The 18,726-nt window shown below is 33.8% G+C and overlaps 1 protein-coding gene and 1 long non-coding RNA gene across 2 annotated transcripts; both read right to left on the bottom strand.

Annotated features, from left to right (window-relative positions):
- Positions 1–2,624: 2,624 nt before the first annotated feature.
- Positions 2,625–5,631, bottom strand: LOC140008506 (uncharacterized). Its single transcript, XR_011815921.1, has 2 exons — positions 5,439–5,631; positions 2,625–5,363 (listed from the first exon to the last, which is right to left on the bottom strand). It is a non-coding gene; the product is annotated as an uncharacterized lncRNA (long non-coding RNA).
- A 6,197-nt stretch (positions 5,632–11,828) lies between these two features.
- LOC113693032 (polygalacturonase) lies at positions 11,829–15,614 on the bottom strand. Its single transcript, XM_027211619.2, has 9 exons — positions 15,219–15,614; positions 14,868–14,999; positions 14,595–14,762; positions 14,412–14,432; positions 13,134–13,341; positions 12,942–13,023; positions 12,705–12,813; positions 12,489–12,605; positions 11,829–12,239 (listed from the first exon to the last, which is right to left on the bottom strand). Exons 1-9 carry the CDS (start codon positions 15,519–15,521, stop codon positions 12,021–12,023), a joined length of 1,359 nt encoding a protein of 452 aa, XP_027067420.2. The 5' UTR covers positions 15,522–15,614; the 3' UTR covers positions 11,829–12,020.
- Between the last annotated feature and the right edge of the window lie 3,112 nt (positions 15,615–18,726).

Raw genomic sequence — 18,726 nt, 5'->3', positions numbered from 1 at the left:
AGCTATATTGGCAACTTGGAATACAATGTGCATATGAATTGGAATCGTAAAGTCCATTTTAATCTCTTGAATTCAAATACCTTTAAATCAAGCCTTGTAGGTATATTTTGTCTTAATAGCAAGCTGTATATATATATATATATATAGTATGGTACATTAATATTAAAATTTAGATATCGGGACTTTTACACCCTTGCCGACTAGTTAATTCTTTTATTTTGCTTAAACTAGTTTTATTTCCTTTAGGGAATAATTGTATCTAACTTCTAAAGTTTTTCATAAAATTATCCTTGACTAGTTGTTTTAAAGGAAATTTGGAAAAACACTAGATTTGAATAATTTCAAATAAATGGCATAGAAAACTTATTTGGCAAGAAAACTCGTTTGAACCAATTTGGTTCTAGTTTGCCTCTAGAGGGGAAATACCTTTAAAGAAACCACATGAAATATTTTATTCCTTTACTAGCTTTGATTTTTAGAAATTTATTGACTAGTTGCGGGAAATTAAATTAGTTTTATATAAGATAACCTTTTATATATAAAACAAGGGTTTGCTTAGTGAAATTTATAGTTTTAAAACTTGGATTTCTAGGGTTTAGCGAGGACGCGGATTTCGATTCCCAGCGTGAGTTGTGACTTCACTCTTGGTGAGTGTTCTTGTTTGTTATATTCCTTTGACTTACTGGTTTGATCTTATTGCTTGATAATGTGTTAAATGCTTTCAATGATTGTCAAAACGAGTTTTCAAGGCGAGTGTGTACTTTATCGCACTTAGCCTAAATGAATGTGAAATTTTAATGATTGAATGATTGACATATTACTTGTGCATGAATGTAAGCCTTTTGGGCTGAACTGGCCATTGCCCCTTGTTACCGGTCGTCTCGAGCCAGAAGCGGTCTCGGTCGGGCGATTAGGGACTTGGGTGAACGTTTGGTATACTCGAGTATTACCTATGTAGGTTGGTGGAGGTTGGTGGAGCTTGGAGAATGAAATGAACGAACGAACGAACGAGGGGTATTGATAAATGAAAAATGCATTTTCAAATGAATGAAGGAAGGAGAATGTCAGGAGAACGAATGAATGATCGAATGAATTGCTCCCTGTGAGCCGTATCCTTTTCATGAATGTGGTTATTGCTTTATTTGTGTTTGTATCTTGAATTATTGGTTATATGTAATGAATGCATTGATTTTATTGTTGCCTATGTGTTCGGAACCTCACTGAGCTTTAGCTCACCACACGATATTTGTTTTCCTTAACAGGTGTCGGAAATCGAGAGACTTGAAGTCTATCTTATCGTTTTGTAAATTTTATTTCGAATCGGACTTGTATCTTCGTTTTGGTTTGTCACTTGAAGCTGGAAAAGTGCAAACCCTAAGATTTGGCTTGTATGAATTTTATCTGAGCTTTATGAACTTACTGTGTGGTTTGTATTGTATATTTGAGATTATGTGGTGATCTGGTCAGAGATGTATGTAGGAGTGAACGGGTGGAGATTCAATGGTAAGGTTATCTCTGAAGTTAATGTGTTTTAGTATTCAAGTCGCTTAAAGGTTGGCATGTTCGGATGGCGAATTGTGTTTTGGTTTCAGTTATACGTGGATAATTGGTCGGTTTGCTTGTGTGAGTCCTGGCGAGAGCTAGGCAGGCGACCCGCCAACCCTCTGGTTCGCCTTAGGGAGAAGTGGGGTCGTCACAATAAAGGAACTGATTGTGACATTAAGAGTTTGCACCTTTGAGTGGACAACTTGCACGGACTAAACCAGTTTGGCGACAAGAAATATAGAAAATTCTATGTTCTAATCCAATTACCACCGTTTTCTTAATGGTTACAATGCAAGTAATTCTGAGTTATGAACATCTTTATAGCGTTTGATGATATCTGAAAACCTGAAAGTCTCTGCAACACACAAGTCTGCATCTTTGTGCAGTGCAGAAAATGAAACAAGTCTGGTAGAGCAATGGCTGAGGATCGCTTGAATATAAAGCAAGATTTGAATTCTCTCTTTTATCTCACGGAATGGTGCTAAACTGTGCAAGCCTGCATTTTCACCAGTATAATTCATTGTTCCGACAACGACAAAGAATCCCCATTTCCTCCCTTCTACTAAACAGCGAATTTCTGTAACATATAATGCTTCTACTAACTGCGAACTTCTTACTCCTGGAGGGGAATGCAGTAACACATAACGAGCAAACGAAGCTCCGAAAGAACTAAAATTATAGCACTGCGCTCCCCCGCCGCCCGCCCGGGGGGGGGGGGGGAATAGTTTTCTATAAGCAAAGCTTTTTAATTTGAAAATCTAATTTGCAGCTAACCAAATACAATTACTTCATTCATAAGCAAAGTTTTCTATAATTCATACTGTCTCACAGCTTTTTCAAGAATATCCGTTGCTAATTCAACTTTCGGTAGAGATATAAAACATTCCAGAGGGAAGCAGCCAGCCAGCCACAATTATGAGTCTTTAATAAAGCTTTAACCTTTCCTGCATCATATCCTGGAAAAATACTTGTAGTCAACAAAGGCAATATACCAGTGCCCCACCTTGGTCTTTTCACAGGGAGAATGCCCTACCAGAGTTACCAGCAACAGCAGGTAAGAAATATTTTATATGTCATCATTTTTATCCATAAGAGGCTAAAAACTTTCCTAGCATAACCACCGTCCTCAAATAAAGCAACGTAAAACCAGCTCAGGCTGTTTTATTTCAATTACAATACACAAGAGTACTAACCTCCCCCTAAGGGCGACTCAATTAGGTATGCAGGGGGAAAGGAATTGGCAGGAGAAATCTCTCCTCCCCCCCCCCCCCCCAAACAAAAAAAAGAAAGAAAAAGACCACAATAGCCCAGCAAATGTGCTACATTGAGCTTCTGCCCTGGCATGTATCAAACTCCTGCTGTCTCGGGGAAGATCGCTTGTGGAAACTCCCTAGCAAAATCACCAAAGGCGAGTTGATAGGGCATCCAAGTTCTCCATAATCTTATTTAGACGAAGCTAATACCTTTTGCTTCAGATCTGAGATTTGCATACCCTGTTTACTGAAGGTGAATATGACATTTTTGCAGCTAACCCAAAATCATACTTCATTCTTTTCTAAACCTTTTACACTAGTAAAAGGAGGACAGAAGGAAAGACAAAAGGGGGAAATGAAGGAGGTGAGCATTAGAATCCCCTTTTAAGAAGGCACAAAATGAACCGAAATTAAATCGCACTACTCTTGAACAACTAATCCAAGAAGAACATTACGAGAAGAAAACTGATTTACTAGGAAAGGTGTCAGTTGCTGGATCCGTCCTCAATACTTTTTTGAAGCCAAATTGCAACATCACCCTCAATCTTCATCAAATGCAAAACCAATTTTCTCATAATTAAACTCCAGAAACTGTTAGCACACTTTCAAAACAAATTAAAAAGTTCAAGAGTCAGAATAGCATAGAACTTCAGGGAAGACAGAACACCTCTGTGCTAAAAAATAAAAACAAGTACTAGAAAACCAATACCAATAGATGATTAGGAATTGTCATTATACTAAACAAGTCAGGCTTCCCAAGACAATTCTGTACTAAATATTGTTTTCAAGCCAAATTGCAACATCACCCTCAATCATCAACAAATGCAAAACCAATTTTCTCATAATTAAACTCCAAAAACTGCAAGCACGCTTTCAAAACAAATTAAAAAGTTCAAGAGTCAGAATAGCACAGAACTTTGTTCAGGGAAGACAAAACACCTTTGTGCTAACAAATAAAAACAAGTATTAGAAAACCAATGCCAATAGATGATAGGAATTGTCATTAGCTACAGAATAGGAATTGTCAACCAGAACTCTTCATAATGGAAAGTACTCATGCCGAGAAAGTATTTGTAGATGGGTAAAAATTGATCTCTGAGGTTGATCTCTGGCAGGCAAAGTGCCAAACTAAGACTTACTACCAATCTATGACATTTTGCCCATCTGATGATGATATTCTTCATCTTAGTTCTCTGCCTACATCTTAAAACAAGAAGAATCTTAAAAACAAGAAGAAGACACTATCATGTAACTTGAGGGTCTTGCAATCTGTTTTGAAGGAACTAAAATTAAAGGTAAACTCTGTATCCTGTCTCTATTCTTTCTTATCTACAATAAAACACATATCTCTGAGCTCCTGCAGTAAGTGATGCCACTAATTGTGGTCAGATGCAAGCTCCAATGCTGTTGCAAAAATCTCTTCTCACTTCCGTTGCCTCCAATAAATTGCCAAATCCTTAGCTTTAATTTTGGGTATCATTCCAAAAACTCAATTCTGTGTGCTTACCATTCCAAGTGGCATAGGAAGAAAAGATGGAAATGATTGATTAGAGCTCCGCTTCATACTGGTTTAACAAAACAAAATTTGCTGAGGAGAATAATGCAGCACAAATAATCAAAGGGTAGGGCAAGAATGAGTCCTAGGGATATTATCCTGGATTGGGAAAACCTAGATTTTGCTCATGAACAAAATTTAATATCCTTTATTGTTGCACTTTTGCTTGTCTAACAACAGCACACCATCAAGATAATGTGGCTCTGTCCCCGTAGTATATGCATTCATGATTAATAATTAATGACTGCACGAATGAGAGACTAACTAAATCCTCTATCATGAAAAAGAAGAATAGGTGAAGAAACATACCTCTCGCTGAATACATTATACTGGCCAACAAAGGAAAATTAGGTCTAAACTCTATTAACATTCTACCAAACACTAAATTGGCACTCAAAATTCAGAATCGAACTTGATGATCTGTGGGAATACATGGTAAGTACTTTAACGAATTTCACGGTTTCCTGTTAATCAGGAAGGCTTAACATAAACTACATACTCAGCCATTACACCAAAAATTATCTAAAACTTAATCCCCAAATGGACAGTGTTTATTGGTTGGAATAGGGCCTCGAATTATACTCTCTCAATTTAATCCCCAAACAAGAGAAATGATTAGACTAGAGCCTCCAATTAATGAGGAAATGGAAGCAAGAGATTAGGGCAAGGAATGAAGTTCTCTAAAATTGAGACATAAATATTCAGGAAACTAATCATGCAGATTACAGCAAAATTGCATTTGGGAGACTTTGTAAGTGATCGGAAAACCCTAAAAAATTCTTAGGGTTTATCAACAAAAAAAGACAATTTACCAACTCTACCAACAACCAGGCCGGTGCCTGATTAGCTGTCTCAGAGCACCTCGCCGGAAAATTCTCCGATCAATTTCGCCTCTCCGGTAAGTCGGTCGCGTTCCATGTTTTATTTTCACCCCATCGTGGGAGAATTCCAAGCCTGACGAACGAGATTTGCCTCTTCACCCAATTGTTTTTGCTTGTTTTGGGCTAAAGCTTTGGGAGAAATTTTGCAAATTAAACAGAAAATATTTCAAGGGTTTACTTGCGAGTACAGTAGTAATTGCTTACGTGGACCGCGGGCACGTACTCGTGTACGATCTTGGCGCGAACCCGGAGATTTGTCCGGGATTGAGCGGGAATCGATAGTTTCTGATGGGTAGGGTTAGGGTTGGGTATGGCGAGGCACATCCGGAGCGTGCCGGAAATATATGCTCGTCAAGCTTGTAATTCTCCCTCGACGAAAATGAAAATAACCCTCAGTCTTTTCAAAAGTGTGTATGATTTTGTGGATGTAAGTGTATTTATAGTGGTATGCCCCTTGACTCTTTAGGATTGGACGAGAGTGGGATGATTTTTTATTTCGAGTTTCTTGATAAGAAAAAAAATTAAACTTGTGACATTTTTTTTTGACCCAAAAAAAAAAATTTTGTAACATTAAGCCTACCTTCCACATTCCCCTCCTTGCTATTAAGGTAACGATTTTAGGTATGATCAGATTTCAAGAAGCTCTTTATTAGGGATCTATAACTTTCGTAAAATTTGTTCTTAATCCCTGTACAAAGTAAAGCATTGGTAAGCAGAGATGCTGGCAAATGAAGTATAATTTAATTGATAAAACACTTAATTATTATTATTATTTGTAGTTTCCAACTTAAAGTCAACACAACTTGTTGTAGGCTTGTAGCTCTAAGGTTTTAGTTACCAAGGAGAAAGTTGGAGTCTCACATGCTATCCTCTTTTTTAGAAAACATTCAAAAAAAGATGCAATGCTGTTTGGATAGAGTGTTATTTGAAATATTATTTAAAATAATTACTGTAACACTTTTTTATGTGATGTATGTGAGATAAAAAGGTGATTAAAAATATAAAAAGGTGGATTAAAAAATATGTTTATGATGCAAGTGAAATATTATTTTTGATAATTTGCTTTATAAACAAACTTATGAATATTCATAACTGATATTTTTCTTTTCAATAAGAAAAAAAAAGCACAAAAGAATGGGCAATTAAAAAAGTTTGCAATTAACTAAAAAAGTGTATCAATATTATCGCCCTACCCAACTTTGCTAATCGGAACATTGGCAACTATTAAACCCTTGGTTCGACTCTGAAAACCTCCTTTTCTCTCTTATGAGGAGAAAAGATCATGCCGGCATGTATACTTTCAAGGTACAAGGACACATGTATCATTTTATTAAGGGTTATTATCACTTTACCCCCTTAAACTATATCACTACTATCAGTTTACCCTCTAACGTTATATTTTAGTCACTTTATCCCAATTGGTAATTCAACTCAACATGTTAAGAAATTTTGGATAAAAATATCCTTTTATTTTATAGCATTACTACATTGTTATTATCACTTTATTCGTTTAGATTATAGTGATACAATCACTTTAGTTCCTAATATTATTTTTTAGGCATTTTATCTCATCGTTAATCTAACTAGTATGGTCAAAAAATTTTAAATATATTTACCCACTTTTATATATCATTCAAAATAAAAAAGTTGGAATGGTTATTCTTTTTTTTTTTCACTTTAAGAGATCGAAAACATAAAAATAAAAGGGTTTTCTCAAATTTCTTTTTTCTTCACATTTATTAATACTAGGAAAAGAAAAGGAGATAGGAAAGAAGGAGACAAAAAATTAGATTTTACAAAAAAAAAATAAAGAAAAGTCTGAAATTATCATATTACTTTAAAGTTGTCGAGATTAGCATTGGAATTTGGTGATAAACAAAAAAGTGAAATAATTTTAAAATAATAAAAGTATTTAATTCTTTCTTATTTGTAATTTTTAAAAAAAGAATTGAGCTTTCTCTCTCTCCCTCTTCCTCTCCCCCTCCCCCTCCCCCTCTCCATCTTTCTATTTTTTTTCAATATTAATAAAATTGTCAAAAATAAAGAAATTAATACTTTGACTTTTTTTCTTGATACTAAAAAGGAAAAGAGTCACTCTAAATTTTTTATTATTTTTATTTTGCAAAGAGGAGGGTATTTTCTTTTAAAGTTTTTTAACTTACTAAATTGGTTTAATGGTAGGATGAATTGCCTAAAAAATAACTCTAGGGGAAAAATTGATAATGACACTATATTTTATGGGGGTAAAGTGATAATAATTTTAAGGGTTAAACATGTTTTTTCATTTTAATTAATAAACTCCGTTCAGTTTGACTATTAGTTTTGGGGGTAAAGTGACTAAAAGATAACGTTAAGGGAGAAATTGATAATAGCACCAAACATTAAGGGGGTAAAGTGATAATAACCCTTTTATTAATCAACTAACACTAGAAGAGGGGCAAAACTCGGTAAATCTCCAGATCATGACGCAAAAAATCAGCAAACAATCTCTGGTAAACTTGAAGAAACTCTCTTGCAGCAAAACTGTCGGACATCAATCCATTGTCAGTCTTGATAATTTCGCATTACAAAAATATTCATGTGTAGTGTCATCGTAAAAGAGATTAGTTTCTTGTAGTGGAGGAGCCAGAAAAAATTTTCAGTAGGGGTAAAAGAAACAATAAAATTTTGTACTTACTCTTTTTCTAGTTTTTTTAAGCAAAAAAAAAAAAATCACCAAAAAGTTGAAATGAAAAGCCTTTTTTGAGCTTATTTCAAATGGAACTTTGTGGCCCATATATTCTTTTAGAATATTAGTTCATGAACCAACTTAGAGGACTACGTAATTCTTTCACTTCCCTCATAAAAAAAATCTGAGGCACACTTGAAATTATATTAAAATTTTATAGGTATTATAAGAATTTAAGGGACAGTGAAGGACCGTGCCCCCAGTGCCCTCACCTTAAATCTGTCACTCGTTTCTTGTCAATCCTCTTCTTACTAATTTCACATTGCAAAACTATTCATATGTTTAAAGCGCAAGCAACCAAATGAAGATGCCAAACGATATTTTCGAGTAAAGTTTCAGAGAAATTAGAAAAAGTTTGAGTGACTCAAGAATAAAATTTTATTTAATAAAGCTAAAATTTGTTTTATTACCACGTGTTAGGTGTATAAATATCTAAAGAAAAATTTGCCATATTGGTCTCTCACTTCTTCCAATAAATTTTTTTTGTTCTTCTTATTTAAAAGCAGCCAAAACAATTCCTTAGATATAACAATTTTTGCACGTTTAGCCCTAAAACTCATTTTTGCTCAGTTTTTCAGCCAAAAAAATACATGCATACCCCACGTGTCCATAATTTCAAAGGTAAAATAGGAACAAAATTCGTTTCCCTTAAAAAGAAAAAAAACACACATACACACACACATGCACATGCATGATTTCCCCTCTCAATTTTCGTCCACCAAATCCTATTTCTAATTTTCAACCACCAAACCTCAATTCCTAACAACAAAACTTTTAACACACATAGCCTTATAATATTACATAATATATACAACAAATCACAATATTACACTATTTAGATGAGATTTTACATTATCATCCCTTTATTTATCAAAGTGGCAGAAAAACTCACCATAGTTAGATGGATTAAAGCTCTACTATCCTTGTTTCTCTGCCCTCTTTGTGAAATTATCGTGTGTTGTAATTTATTATTGCTTTTCGACCATTTTTACCCTTTTCCGATATGATCACTATGCCCTTTTCTTCATTGCTTTTGTTAGGGGTGTGAATCGAAATTGAAATCGGTAATTCGGAACTTTGAAATCGGAATTTTTCGGAATTTTGGTATCAGAATTTTCGACCGATTTCGATTTCAAATTCACCAATTCCGAATTCAATTCGGAATTCGGTAAATTCCGATTTCACCGAATTCATGAATATAAAAAATATTATTATTATTATTATATAAATATTATATTACATATATATAAAAATATTATATATATGTGTGAAAACGAAATTGAAATCGAAATAGGAATTCCGATTTCACCGAATTCATGAATATAAAAATTATTATTATAAGATAAATGTTATATTATATATATATATATATGAAAAACATATTTGAAATCGAAATAGGAATTTCGAATTCCGATTTCAATTTCGATTTCGAATTATGAATTCGAAATTAGAATTTCCGATTTGAATAATTTCGTTACCGAATTCGACCAATTTGAAGTCGAAATTCCGATTTTCATTCCGAATTACCGAATTCAAATTTCCGAATTCAATTCGAATTTGGTCGGTAAATCGAAATTTTTCGATTTTGCACACCCCTAGCTTTTGTGAAGGTCCCCTTGATGAAGTTTTGTTATTGAGAATTGGGGTTTGGTTATGTAGAATTAGAAATAGGGTTTTAGTGGCTGAAAATAGGGGGAGGGGTGGTCTTTTTTTTGTGAAGGAAAACAAACTTTATTTTTATTTTGCCTTTAAAATTATGGGCACATGAGGTAAACATGCATTTTTTGACTAGAAAATCGAGTAAAAATGAGTTCTAGAATCAAACGGGCAAAATTTTTATATATAAGGGACTATTTTGGCTAATTTTAAATATGAGGAACTAACAAAAAATTTCTAAAATATGAGGACTAAATTGACAATTTCCAATATCTAAAAGTTTTATATGATAACTATTAATTAAGTAAAAAATAAATACAACAAATTCAACAAAGCAATATATAATAGAAATTTAAAAAATACAGCAGAAAATTCATAAAAAATCTCATTTTTTATGCATTTTGATTTTTTGAGTTTGTTAAATTTTGTAGATTACTCAATTAATAGTTATTGGATCTTAAGGAAACAAAAAAAAGAATTAAAACATGATGCTTATGAAGGAGAAATAATAATATAATAAAAAGTAGAACAGATAGTGGCACAGGATACGGGACAGATGATGCGTTGCAGAAAAAATCAAGTGGCTCTTCTGGCTTAGTGCATCAGCCGTGCAAGGCTAGAGAAAAAGAGAGGGCAGTCATTGCTAAAGCATTGAACCTCATGAAATGGAATCCGAATTCGACCATGATAAATTTTTAGCTATAGGATCCTGTCATCTAACTAATTAAATTCAATGGTTTCAGAGTTCAGTTTGCTCATTGTTTGCTTATAATTCCCGCATCACTTAGAAGTCATAATTTTTGGGAGAGAAAGTATTGTGGATCGCTTTATTTGCATGCAATCAAGTAATAGTTGTTATCATTTGGTTGTTCAAGGTAGAAACTTGTATTCCCATAAGCACTCTTGACTCTAGGCTAAAGTCTTGTGCTCCAGTAATACTTGTTTTCTGGATAGAATCAATAATTCTTGCATTCTAAGTAGAATCCCGTGTTCCAATAATTGTTGTGCTCTAGATAGGATCTTGTATTCCAGTAATTCTTGTTTTCTAGATGGTATTTTGTGTTTCAATGATTCATGTTTTGTGGACGAAATCTTGTATTCCAGTTATAATCCAAATGTCCATAGCTATCATAATTTTCACCATCCAAATACATCAAATTGCAATGTGCTCCATATTCTCTATATCTCTTCTCTAACTGCAGAACGGTCTTGGCATTGGATACGATACATGTATATGACTGACTGATCCTTGACAGTCCTCTCGTGGTCTACCATCAGTTGCCCTCCCCATTCCACTTCTTCAAAGCATTACTTCATCCCTACAGTCATTTCCTTTTCGTGCAAGTTTGATTAACTTTGAAGAAATGATAATTTTTTATCTTCAACATTTGCCCCTTGAACCAAGTTATTGATCATTTTTTGCTTGCGTCGGTAGAAGCCATTAACAATTTTTTTTCTAATTTTTAGTAGCAGAAGTAAACGAATGGCTTTGAGAAGTAAACATGTTAAACATAAGAACATAGATAACGACCAAAGATGGAGAATTTCGATCCCTATAAACGTGCATACGATGTGCATATTGGTGTTGAGAAGGCAAGAAGTGAGAACTATCAAAAGCATATTAAATTGCAATATACAGTGATAATTGCAATTTACACTGAATTTTCTTGATATATATTCTTCTATCCTAACTTTGTTGTCACAATGACAAAATCTTATACTCTTGGTTATACACATTTCAGGAACTTCAAGCAGATGCTCACAATAAATTATTGAGTTTGTTCATGTCAGCTCCTAGCTGCTTCAATACAAGGCGAAAGGACAAACTGAGTTTTGAAACTAATACTTCAAGAAGAGTTGGAATTGACAAACTGAGTTCTGCAACTAGTATTGACCCTGCATGCGCTTTGCGTTTGGGTAATGGAAAGATGTAGAGAAAGCGAATAAGTTGGAATGGAGAATGCTAAATAAACCAAACAGAAAGTGCCCAAAAAAAAAAAAAGAAGCTAGATTCATATACAATTTATCATAGTCATTCCAAAGAAAAAGATCAAAGAAGTTATAAGGACTAACAACACATCAACATCTTCTCATTTACACCATAGACTCTCTTACGAATAAGAAAAGAATTGACCACAGTACATAAAACCTAAACTATTGATCCGGACAAACCTTATCCTTTTTCGGAACAAGAATGAATGAACTGAATATTTGGGTATTAGAGATGTGCACCACTTATTCAGCCCTTCAATAATCAATAGATACTAACGAATTATCCTGAGCTTGTAGTTGTTTGATAAAGGATGAGTACATAAATTGGGATCTTATTTATTTTTTTCTTGTGATTACAACAATACAATGATTTTACTGTATCTTGTATATGTACAGCATTCTTTATCTTCTTATGCACATCGTGGAGAAACGAGCCCAACGTTGCTCAAATTGACATTGTTGCATGAAGCTTTTGCTGCTCCACCTCCTTCACGTACTAAATTAACATTTTGTAGCACAATCCCTCGACATGGGAAGCTTTTGCTGCAATTCAAGTTTATGGCTGCGGCTGAAGCACTTGTTCCATAGATGTTCTGATAGAGTACGTTGCTAATTTGGATGGCTGTATGCTGTGATTAAAGAAAAGATTTAATTGCAATTATTAACGTTAATTTTTGTAAGAATAAAAGCTGTCTCGTCTAAGATTTGCTAAAAGTAGAGATTAAAAAAGAGAACATCTAAAATTTATGTTCCTCTTGAAAGGATAGGGATTGGTTAAGTTTAGCCACAAAAAAAAAAAAAAAGAAGAAGAAGAAGAAATATTGTCCATGATTAATTATTCACATCTTGGTGGATAATTCAAGAATTAAATCTTCTACCTGTTGTGTACAAGGCGTGGCTTGGTCACAATAGTTTTGGTCTATGATTATCGGGTTCTGAACATCATGCACTTGGATATTTTGGAACTTGATGTTGCTTACACTCCCAGCTGCCCCCTGCAATAACACAGGATTGAGAGCTGAAGAGCTATTTTTGCCTGCATATATTGATGAAGCAACAGTTGGGAAGACATTTGGAAAACTCAAGTTTTTTACCTGCCATGTCTTGATCCTAACTCCGTTAGTGGTGCCGGAAAGCCTTGCTCCATGTACAGTCACATCAGAGACATGAGCTTCAGAATTTTCTGATCCCAAGCTTCCAATACTGATTTCGCATGCCAACCAAAAAAAAAGCAAAAAAAATAAGGGGCAAAGAAATAAAGTAGTCAAATAATCTTGATGGATACAACACATGTTGCACCTTTGATTAGAAATTGATTTTTACTACTGTACCTAATTCCATGTCCTGGTCCACATGTTATGTCTGTAGCTTGCACGTTTTGGGATCCACTTACAATCGAAATGCAATCATCACCTTTTATGGACAAAGTTAAAGGTAGATTCAAACGTTAGTAAGGTGGAAGAGAGTGATATGATTAGGTTTTCTTTGTTGTAATTAGACGTTGGAAAGCATTAGTACTATACCTGTTCCTATTGTGCAGCCAGAGATTTGGATATTTTGAGTGTTTGTTACATGAATTCCATCAGTATTGGGGCTTTCCTCTGGTGCAGTCACAATTAAATTGGAAGCTTGGACATTTATGCATTTCTCAAAAGCCATATGAATTTGTTGTGCGTCTTGGAATCTAAGATTCTGGACTACCAAGTTCTTGCAGTTGTAAAATATCACAGCCTGAAATCGTGTTAAAAATTCATGTGAAAATAGAAATCAAGTTGATGTCATCCCAAAAAAAAAAATTGTAAACATCTATAAAAGTAGAAAAAGGTAGTTTACAACTCTTGTTTTTTTTTTTTTTTTTTTTTTTTGGGTATGAAAGAAACATACGCATAAGAGAAGTTACGAGTCAGTTACAAAAACAACGCAGTCAAAGGCCTCTAGAGTCAAGTTCTGCTAAGTTACAGATAGCCAAAGGTAGTCTTGTTACAACGTAAGTTTAAGTCTACAATTATTTGATAGGTTTCCCAAATGAAAAGGCAGGCAGATCATGTCAAGGTGTGAACAGACTTCTCAGCAAGAGTAGCAAGACTAATAAGAGTTGGGTTTACATCGTGGAGTATTGGAATCTTCATGTTAGAAAGGAAGTATGACAAGTTGTCATTCAAGGGCAATGGACCTAAGATTTGTAACACATGTAAAGTTCAAACCAATGTTTTGAAAATTGGATCGGACCGGCTAGATCGGTTGAACCACAAACCCAAAAAGTTAATAAAAGCGGTAAAAATTGGGAGGTTTAACCGGTTTTTATTAAGTATTTATTTTCTAAAATAAGTATTTTTGTTTTATTCAAAATTCTTAATACTAAAATGAATTAAAAAAATTATGAAACCTTTGAACGAGGATCGAACCGGTTGAACCGATCGAATCGTAGATCGAAAGATTTTTCGATTCACTCTTCGGTTCGGGTTTAAAACATTGGTTCAAACAGCCATTTTTGAAGGGCCATTGAGCTTTCAGTATTTATGGTATTTGATCCAAATCTCGAATTGGAAGCCAAGACATATTATTTCTAATCGTATGCAAAGTATTAACATGATGTTCTTTGCCATGGTATACAATGTTGTTTGTTTGAGAATGATAAAGCAGACGTCAAGCGCCTAGCTAGAAAATCAAATAAAATGGTTTGATGGGAAATAAAACTAAAGTTAGTAAGCAATGAACCAAGAAAAAATAAGCTGATATTTTTTGGGGGAAAACAATAAATGATACTACTTTAGTATTCAAAAAAAAAACAAAACACATACCGTTGGTGCGTCCTTGCATGGCTGCAAGAAAACAAAAATTGAAGAAGACATCAAGATAAATAATGGTAACCAAAAAAAAAAAAAAAAAGTCAAGACAAATAGTATAATATAATCAAGTCAAAAAAGGCAACACTAGTTAAGAGAAGCATCTTGAAAAACTTCTGTTGTTCAATAATAGTTTACCAGAGCTTTGTTGATTTTGCATGAATTTTGCCACCATATATTTCCTCTTCCATTGATAACTCCACGCCCTTCAACAATCAAGCCTTGGACGCTGTCAAAACGAATCCACTGCCTCCCATCTCTACCATAGTCTGATCTATCATCAGAAGCTAGAAGGACACCATTAATCTGCATATTTCATGGAAGTAATAGCTACTTTTGGTTAAATACTTTACACGCAAAAGCTTTGAAAAACATTACTTGGACTCACAAATTTTTCTCGATCGAACTGACCTGCACTGTAATTTCAGACTTGCAGGGACCTGAAAATTTAACAGGTTTAAGAAGATAATCTTTTCCTTGGGATACCACAAGAGTAACAGCTACTGTAGACAAACAAGCTTCTCTCCAAGCAGACTGAAATGCCTGAGAAAGGAAGTTCATAGGCAAATTAAAATTGCTCAATACAAATCATAAAATTGAAGTGGAAAATTGCCTTTAAGAAGTCCATTCAATTTATTGCATGTCATATAGTATAAATTAAACGTTGTTTTATTTATTTATTTGTTTTGGTTCTCGCACGCTAGTAAAATCTATAGTAACAAAATAATGATCCTAATTCTTCTTAGCAGTCAAGATACTTACATTTGAATCGTCCTCAGCTCCATTACCCTTAGCTCCAAACCTATCCACATTAATGATTCTACCCGAGCTTTCGAGTCTGGAAAGTTTGGTCAAGCCATCAGAAGCCCCGGCTTCAAACATCATGGAGTTATCAAATTGGCTGCCATCAACAGTACTAAGAAATGAAGGGTATGCTTCAGAGTCATATCCAGTTTGTTGGATATCGCTATGATCATGTAGGTCCCCATGAAAGGCTGAGGGACATGAAACTAAAAATAGGAATGTAACAATCAAATGTGCAAAGAATTTTGTATGTAGAGTCATTATTTCCTATTTTGTCCTAATTAACTTGTCGTGTGAAAGAGGGATGATTATCTCAAAAGTGTGGGGAGATTGATGGGATGATAAACAAAGAGGTGTAGGCTTTAGTAAATGTGTGATATCAGTTTCCTGACGAAGTTGCATATTTATAGAGAATTGGGTATGGAAGGAATGGGTGTAGATTTTGTGTTTTACGACTCTTTATGGTATGGAATGATGAGAGTGATTCGGACGCAAGGGTCTCTTGCACTTATTCCTGCAATTGCTGACATTGGCAAACCGCCCCCTCAATATATATATATATATAAAGAAAAAGGAAAGACATTTTAGCATATGAAAGTTAGGCATTCAAGAGAACCAAGACATATGTCCTGGTTTCTTTTTTTTAAAAAAAATTTTCAGTTAATGGTATTGGCACTCCACCGTTTTTTTTTTTTTAGTTACACTCCATTTTTTTCGTGTGCTTTTGTAGAAAATATAAAAGAGATAGTGTTATCAACAATGATCGAAGCATTATTAACAGTGCAATTTAAGTTGTTTTTGCCAAAAACTTTTTGAATTGTATTCCAAATAGCCATGGTTATGTCATTATCTTATTATGCTTCACAACCATAATATTTTGAGTAAATCTTACACTCATTATATATCTCATAATGTATACACTATCACAGTAAAATATATGATACATGAGCAAAATTTAAAATTTATATTTATATTTAGTTATTGAAAGATTAATCATAATATTTTTAACATTTTTTGTATAAATTCGTATAATTTAGATATAAACTTGAATTTGTTAACTTATACAACAAAATTGGTATCAAATTCATGACTATGCCAAAATCAAATATAATAAGAATTACATGAACCGATTTGAAGTGAAACTCTAACTTCTGTGGTCCAAATCCAATATGTAACTGTCTATACTTTTTGTCCCTGGAGCACAAAGATGAAACCAAGACATCGTAATGGAACTTGAACGATTAACTATTATCATCACTACTATTTTTTTGCAATGATATCAAATTCAGGTAAATGATCTTACATCTATTCAGGCATGAGTTAAAACATGGAAATTTTTACTCTTCAAGCTTTCACTCTAATCGATTTTACCGCCATATTAGCTCTCTTTACCCGTGCATATATGTATGCTGCTATGATCTCCACAAGGAAAAGTTAAGTATACTTCAATCTGCAAGAAAGATACCTTTTGCATGTTAATATTACAACAACATAAAGTCAAGGTAGTTGGAAATGGTCTCATCCATGAACCATATTAGCCGAAGAAATGCTGCTAGACAAATATACCTATTTTTAAAATACTACAAATGGTTGAACGAACACCTTCATGATGCTGGCGTGTTTCAAAATTTGCACATGTTCATTTTCAAGAATGGTCAGTACTATTATTTTCATTTGTTTTACAATGGTCAAATTTTAGATCTCAGAAGCCAATGAGACACGTAATTAAAGTGTGGTATATTCAATCCTTTTGCATCCAATTAACATCTATATCATCCCTGAAAAAGGAAACAGAAGTCATGTACGTAATTTTTAGAAGTTTTATGGCCGTGATCAGATGCCTCCTCATTCATTTAATTGCTCATGTCACGTTTAGTTCAGTTTAATTGTTCAAGGCATTCCAGACACCAAACTTCAAATCTCGGTGGATCCTGATCCGGTACTGAAGTTAAGGCTAAAAATTCATACTCCTAATAATGAGCTCGTGAAAATTGTAATTTAACCTCCTATTGGCAATCACTAGCCTTGAAGGCTTAACATGATCTGCTTCAATTTGAAATTTCAATGGAGAGTTGCACCAAGCTACTACTTCTTGATTACCAAAAAAAAAAAGGGATAATTTCAGAAACCTTCCCTGAGGTTTCTGACAATTGCACATAAGTACCCTCTAATATTAAAAATTACACTGCCCTCCCCTTTCATTCTGATGTGACCACTTGTCAACTTCAATAGCAATAAAGTGATAGAAATACCCTTATCAGTCTCTAAAATATTAGAAATGTGGGAAAAATATAAGTCTTCCAAGTAATGTTCTTGATATGCAATTTGGCGCCATTACACTTGGGATATATAATGCTTCTGCTGCTTTCTGAACAGTCTTACTACTTCTAAAGTGCAGAAGAAATAGCTATAGAGAAAGGAGAGGATCTAGTAGCAAAACTGGTAAAAATCCTTTATCTCATGAAGGATAAGCTAGAATAGTGGCATATCTGCAACATATGAGCTTAATAGAAAGTTGTTAAGGTTATCACAATTTTGTTGGATTTATTGTACCTATTTACAAGTAATAGACACTAATGTGGATGTTAATGATCTATATGCTTGTTATAGTGGCATATAATCTGTTATTAATATTATAAGATGAAGATATGGCTGTGAGATTGCTTCAAAAGTTAGATAGTAGAAAGGGATGATGGTTTTAAGGTTAGATCATATCTACGTGGATGTTTTTTATGCTAAATCTGTGACTAATAATGCATGCATGTGGTGTAATTGATGGATTTTTTAGCAACTGATGTTCATATAGCTTAATGATTTATAGAGGGAGAATTGTATTGCAATGAGTTTTACTTGATGATCAATATGATGTTTTTTGTTTTTTGTCTAAAATATAGATGTTTGGTGACTCAATAGAGTTTTAGTTAAAAGTATTTGTTCATCTCATTCAGTAGATAAATGGCTTGTACTTCTTATGTAGAGCTTGTTGAGTAATAAAGGATGGTAATAAAAGAATGAAAGACAAGTTGAGGTTGTTCTAGAATAATAAAGCTATCTGATGTGAGCAAATGAAAAGAAAAAATCTATGATGGATTATGGAGTTTTTTGTATTTTGAAAGCTGCTCTTAGGTATTATTATATGACAAAGAAGATTTAACTTCATTATTTAGATTTTGATGTTAGTAAATAACAACTATGATACTAATGATTAATTTGGGTAAAATAGAATGTCACCTGTGGTTGCACATGACTTTATAGTTCACTATAATGGAAGAAGAATCAGGATTCCCAATATAGATCCTGATAGGTACTTTTATATTGAACTGTTGAATGATATTTGTGAGAAAACACTTCATGAATTACCTGAAAATCTTAATTATTTGCTACATATGAGATGTGGAATTCCAAGAACTACTGCAACAATGGACGTCAACACTGATAAGGCGGTCTTGGAAATGTTTAAGGTGTA

Source organism: Coffea arabica, chromosome 6c, assembly GCF_036785885.1.
Source record: "Coffea arabica cultivar ET-39 chromosome 6c, Coffea Arabica ET-39 HiFi, whole genome shotgun sequence".
NCBI lineage: Eukaryota > Viridiplantae > Streptophyta > Magnoliopsida > Gentianales > Rubiaceae > Coffea > Coffea arabica.
The sequence above is the reverse complement of the archived record's forward strand: the minus strand, read 5'-3'. Positions and strand labels throughout refer to the sequence as shown.

Excerpts from the sequence above, each read along its gene's own strand:
- LOC113693032 (XM_027211619.2), bottom strand. The coding sequence starts at position 15,521 with ATGACTCTACATACAAAATTCTTTGCACATTTGATTGTTACATTCCTA. Across the intron at positions 13,024-13,133 it reads TGGCTGCACAATAGGAACAG|GTGATGATTGCATTTCGATT; the intron begins GTATAGTACTAA and ends TGTCCATAAAAG. Across the intron at positions 12,814-12,941 it reads GGACCAGGACATGGAATTAG|TATTGGAAGCTTGGGATCAG; the intron begins GTACAGTAGTAA and ends ATGCGAAATCAG.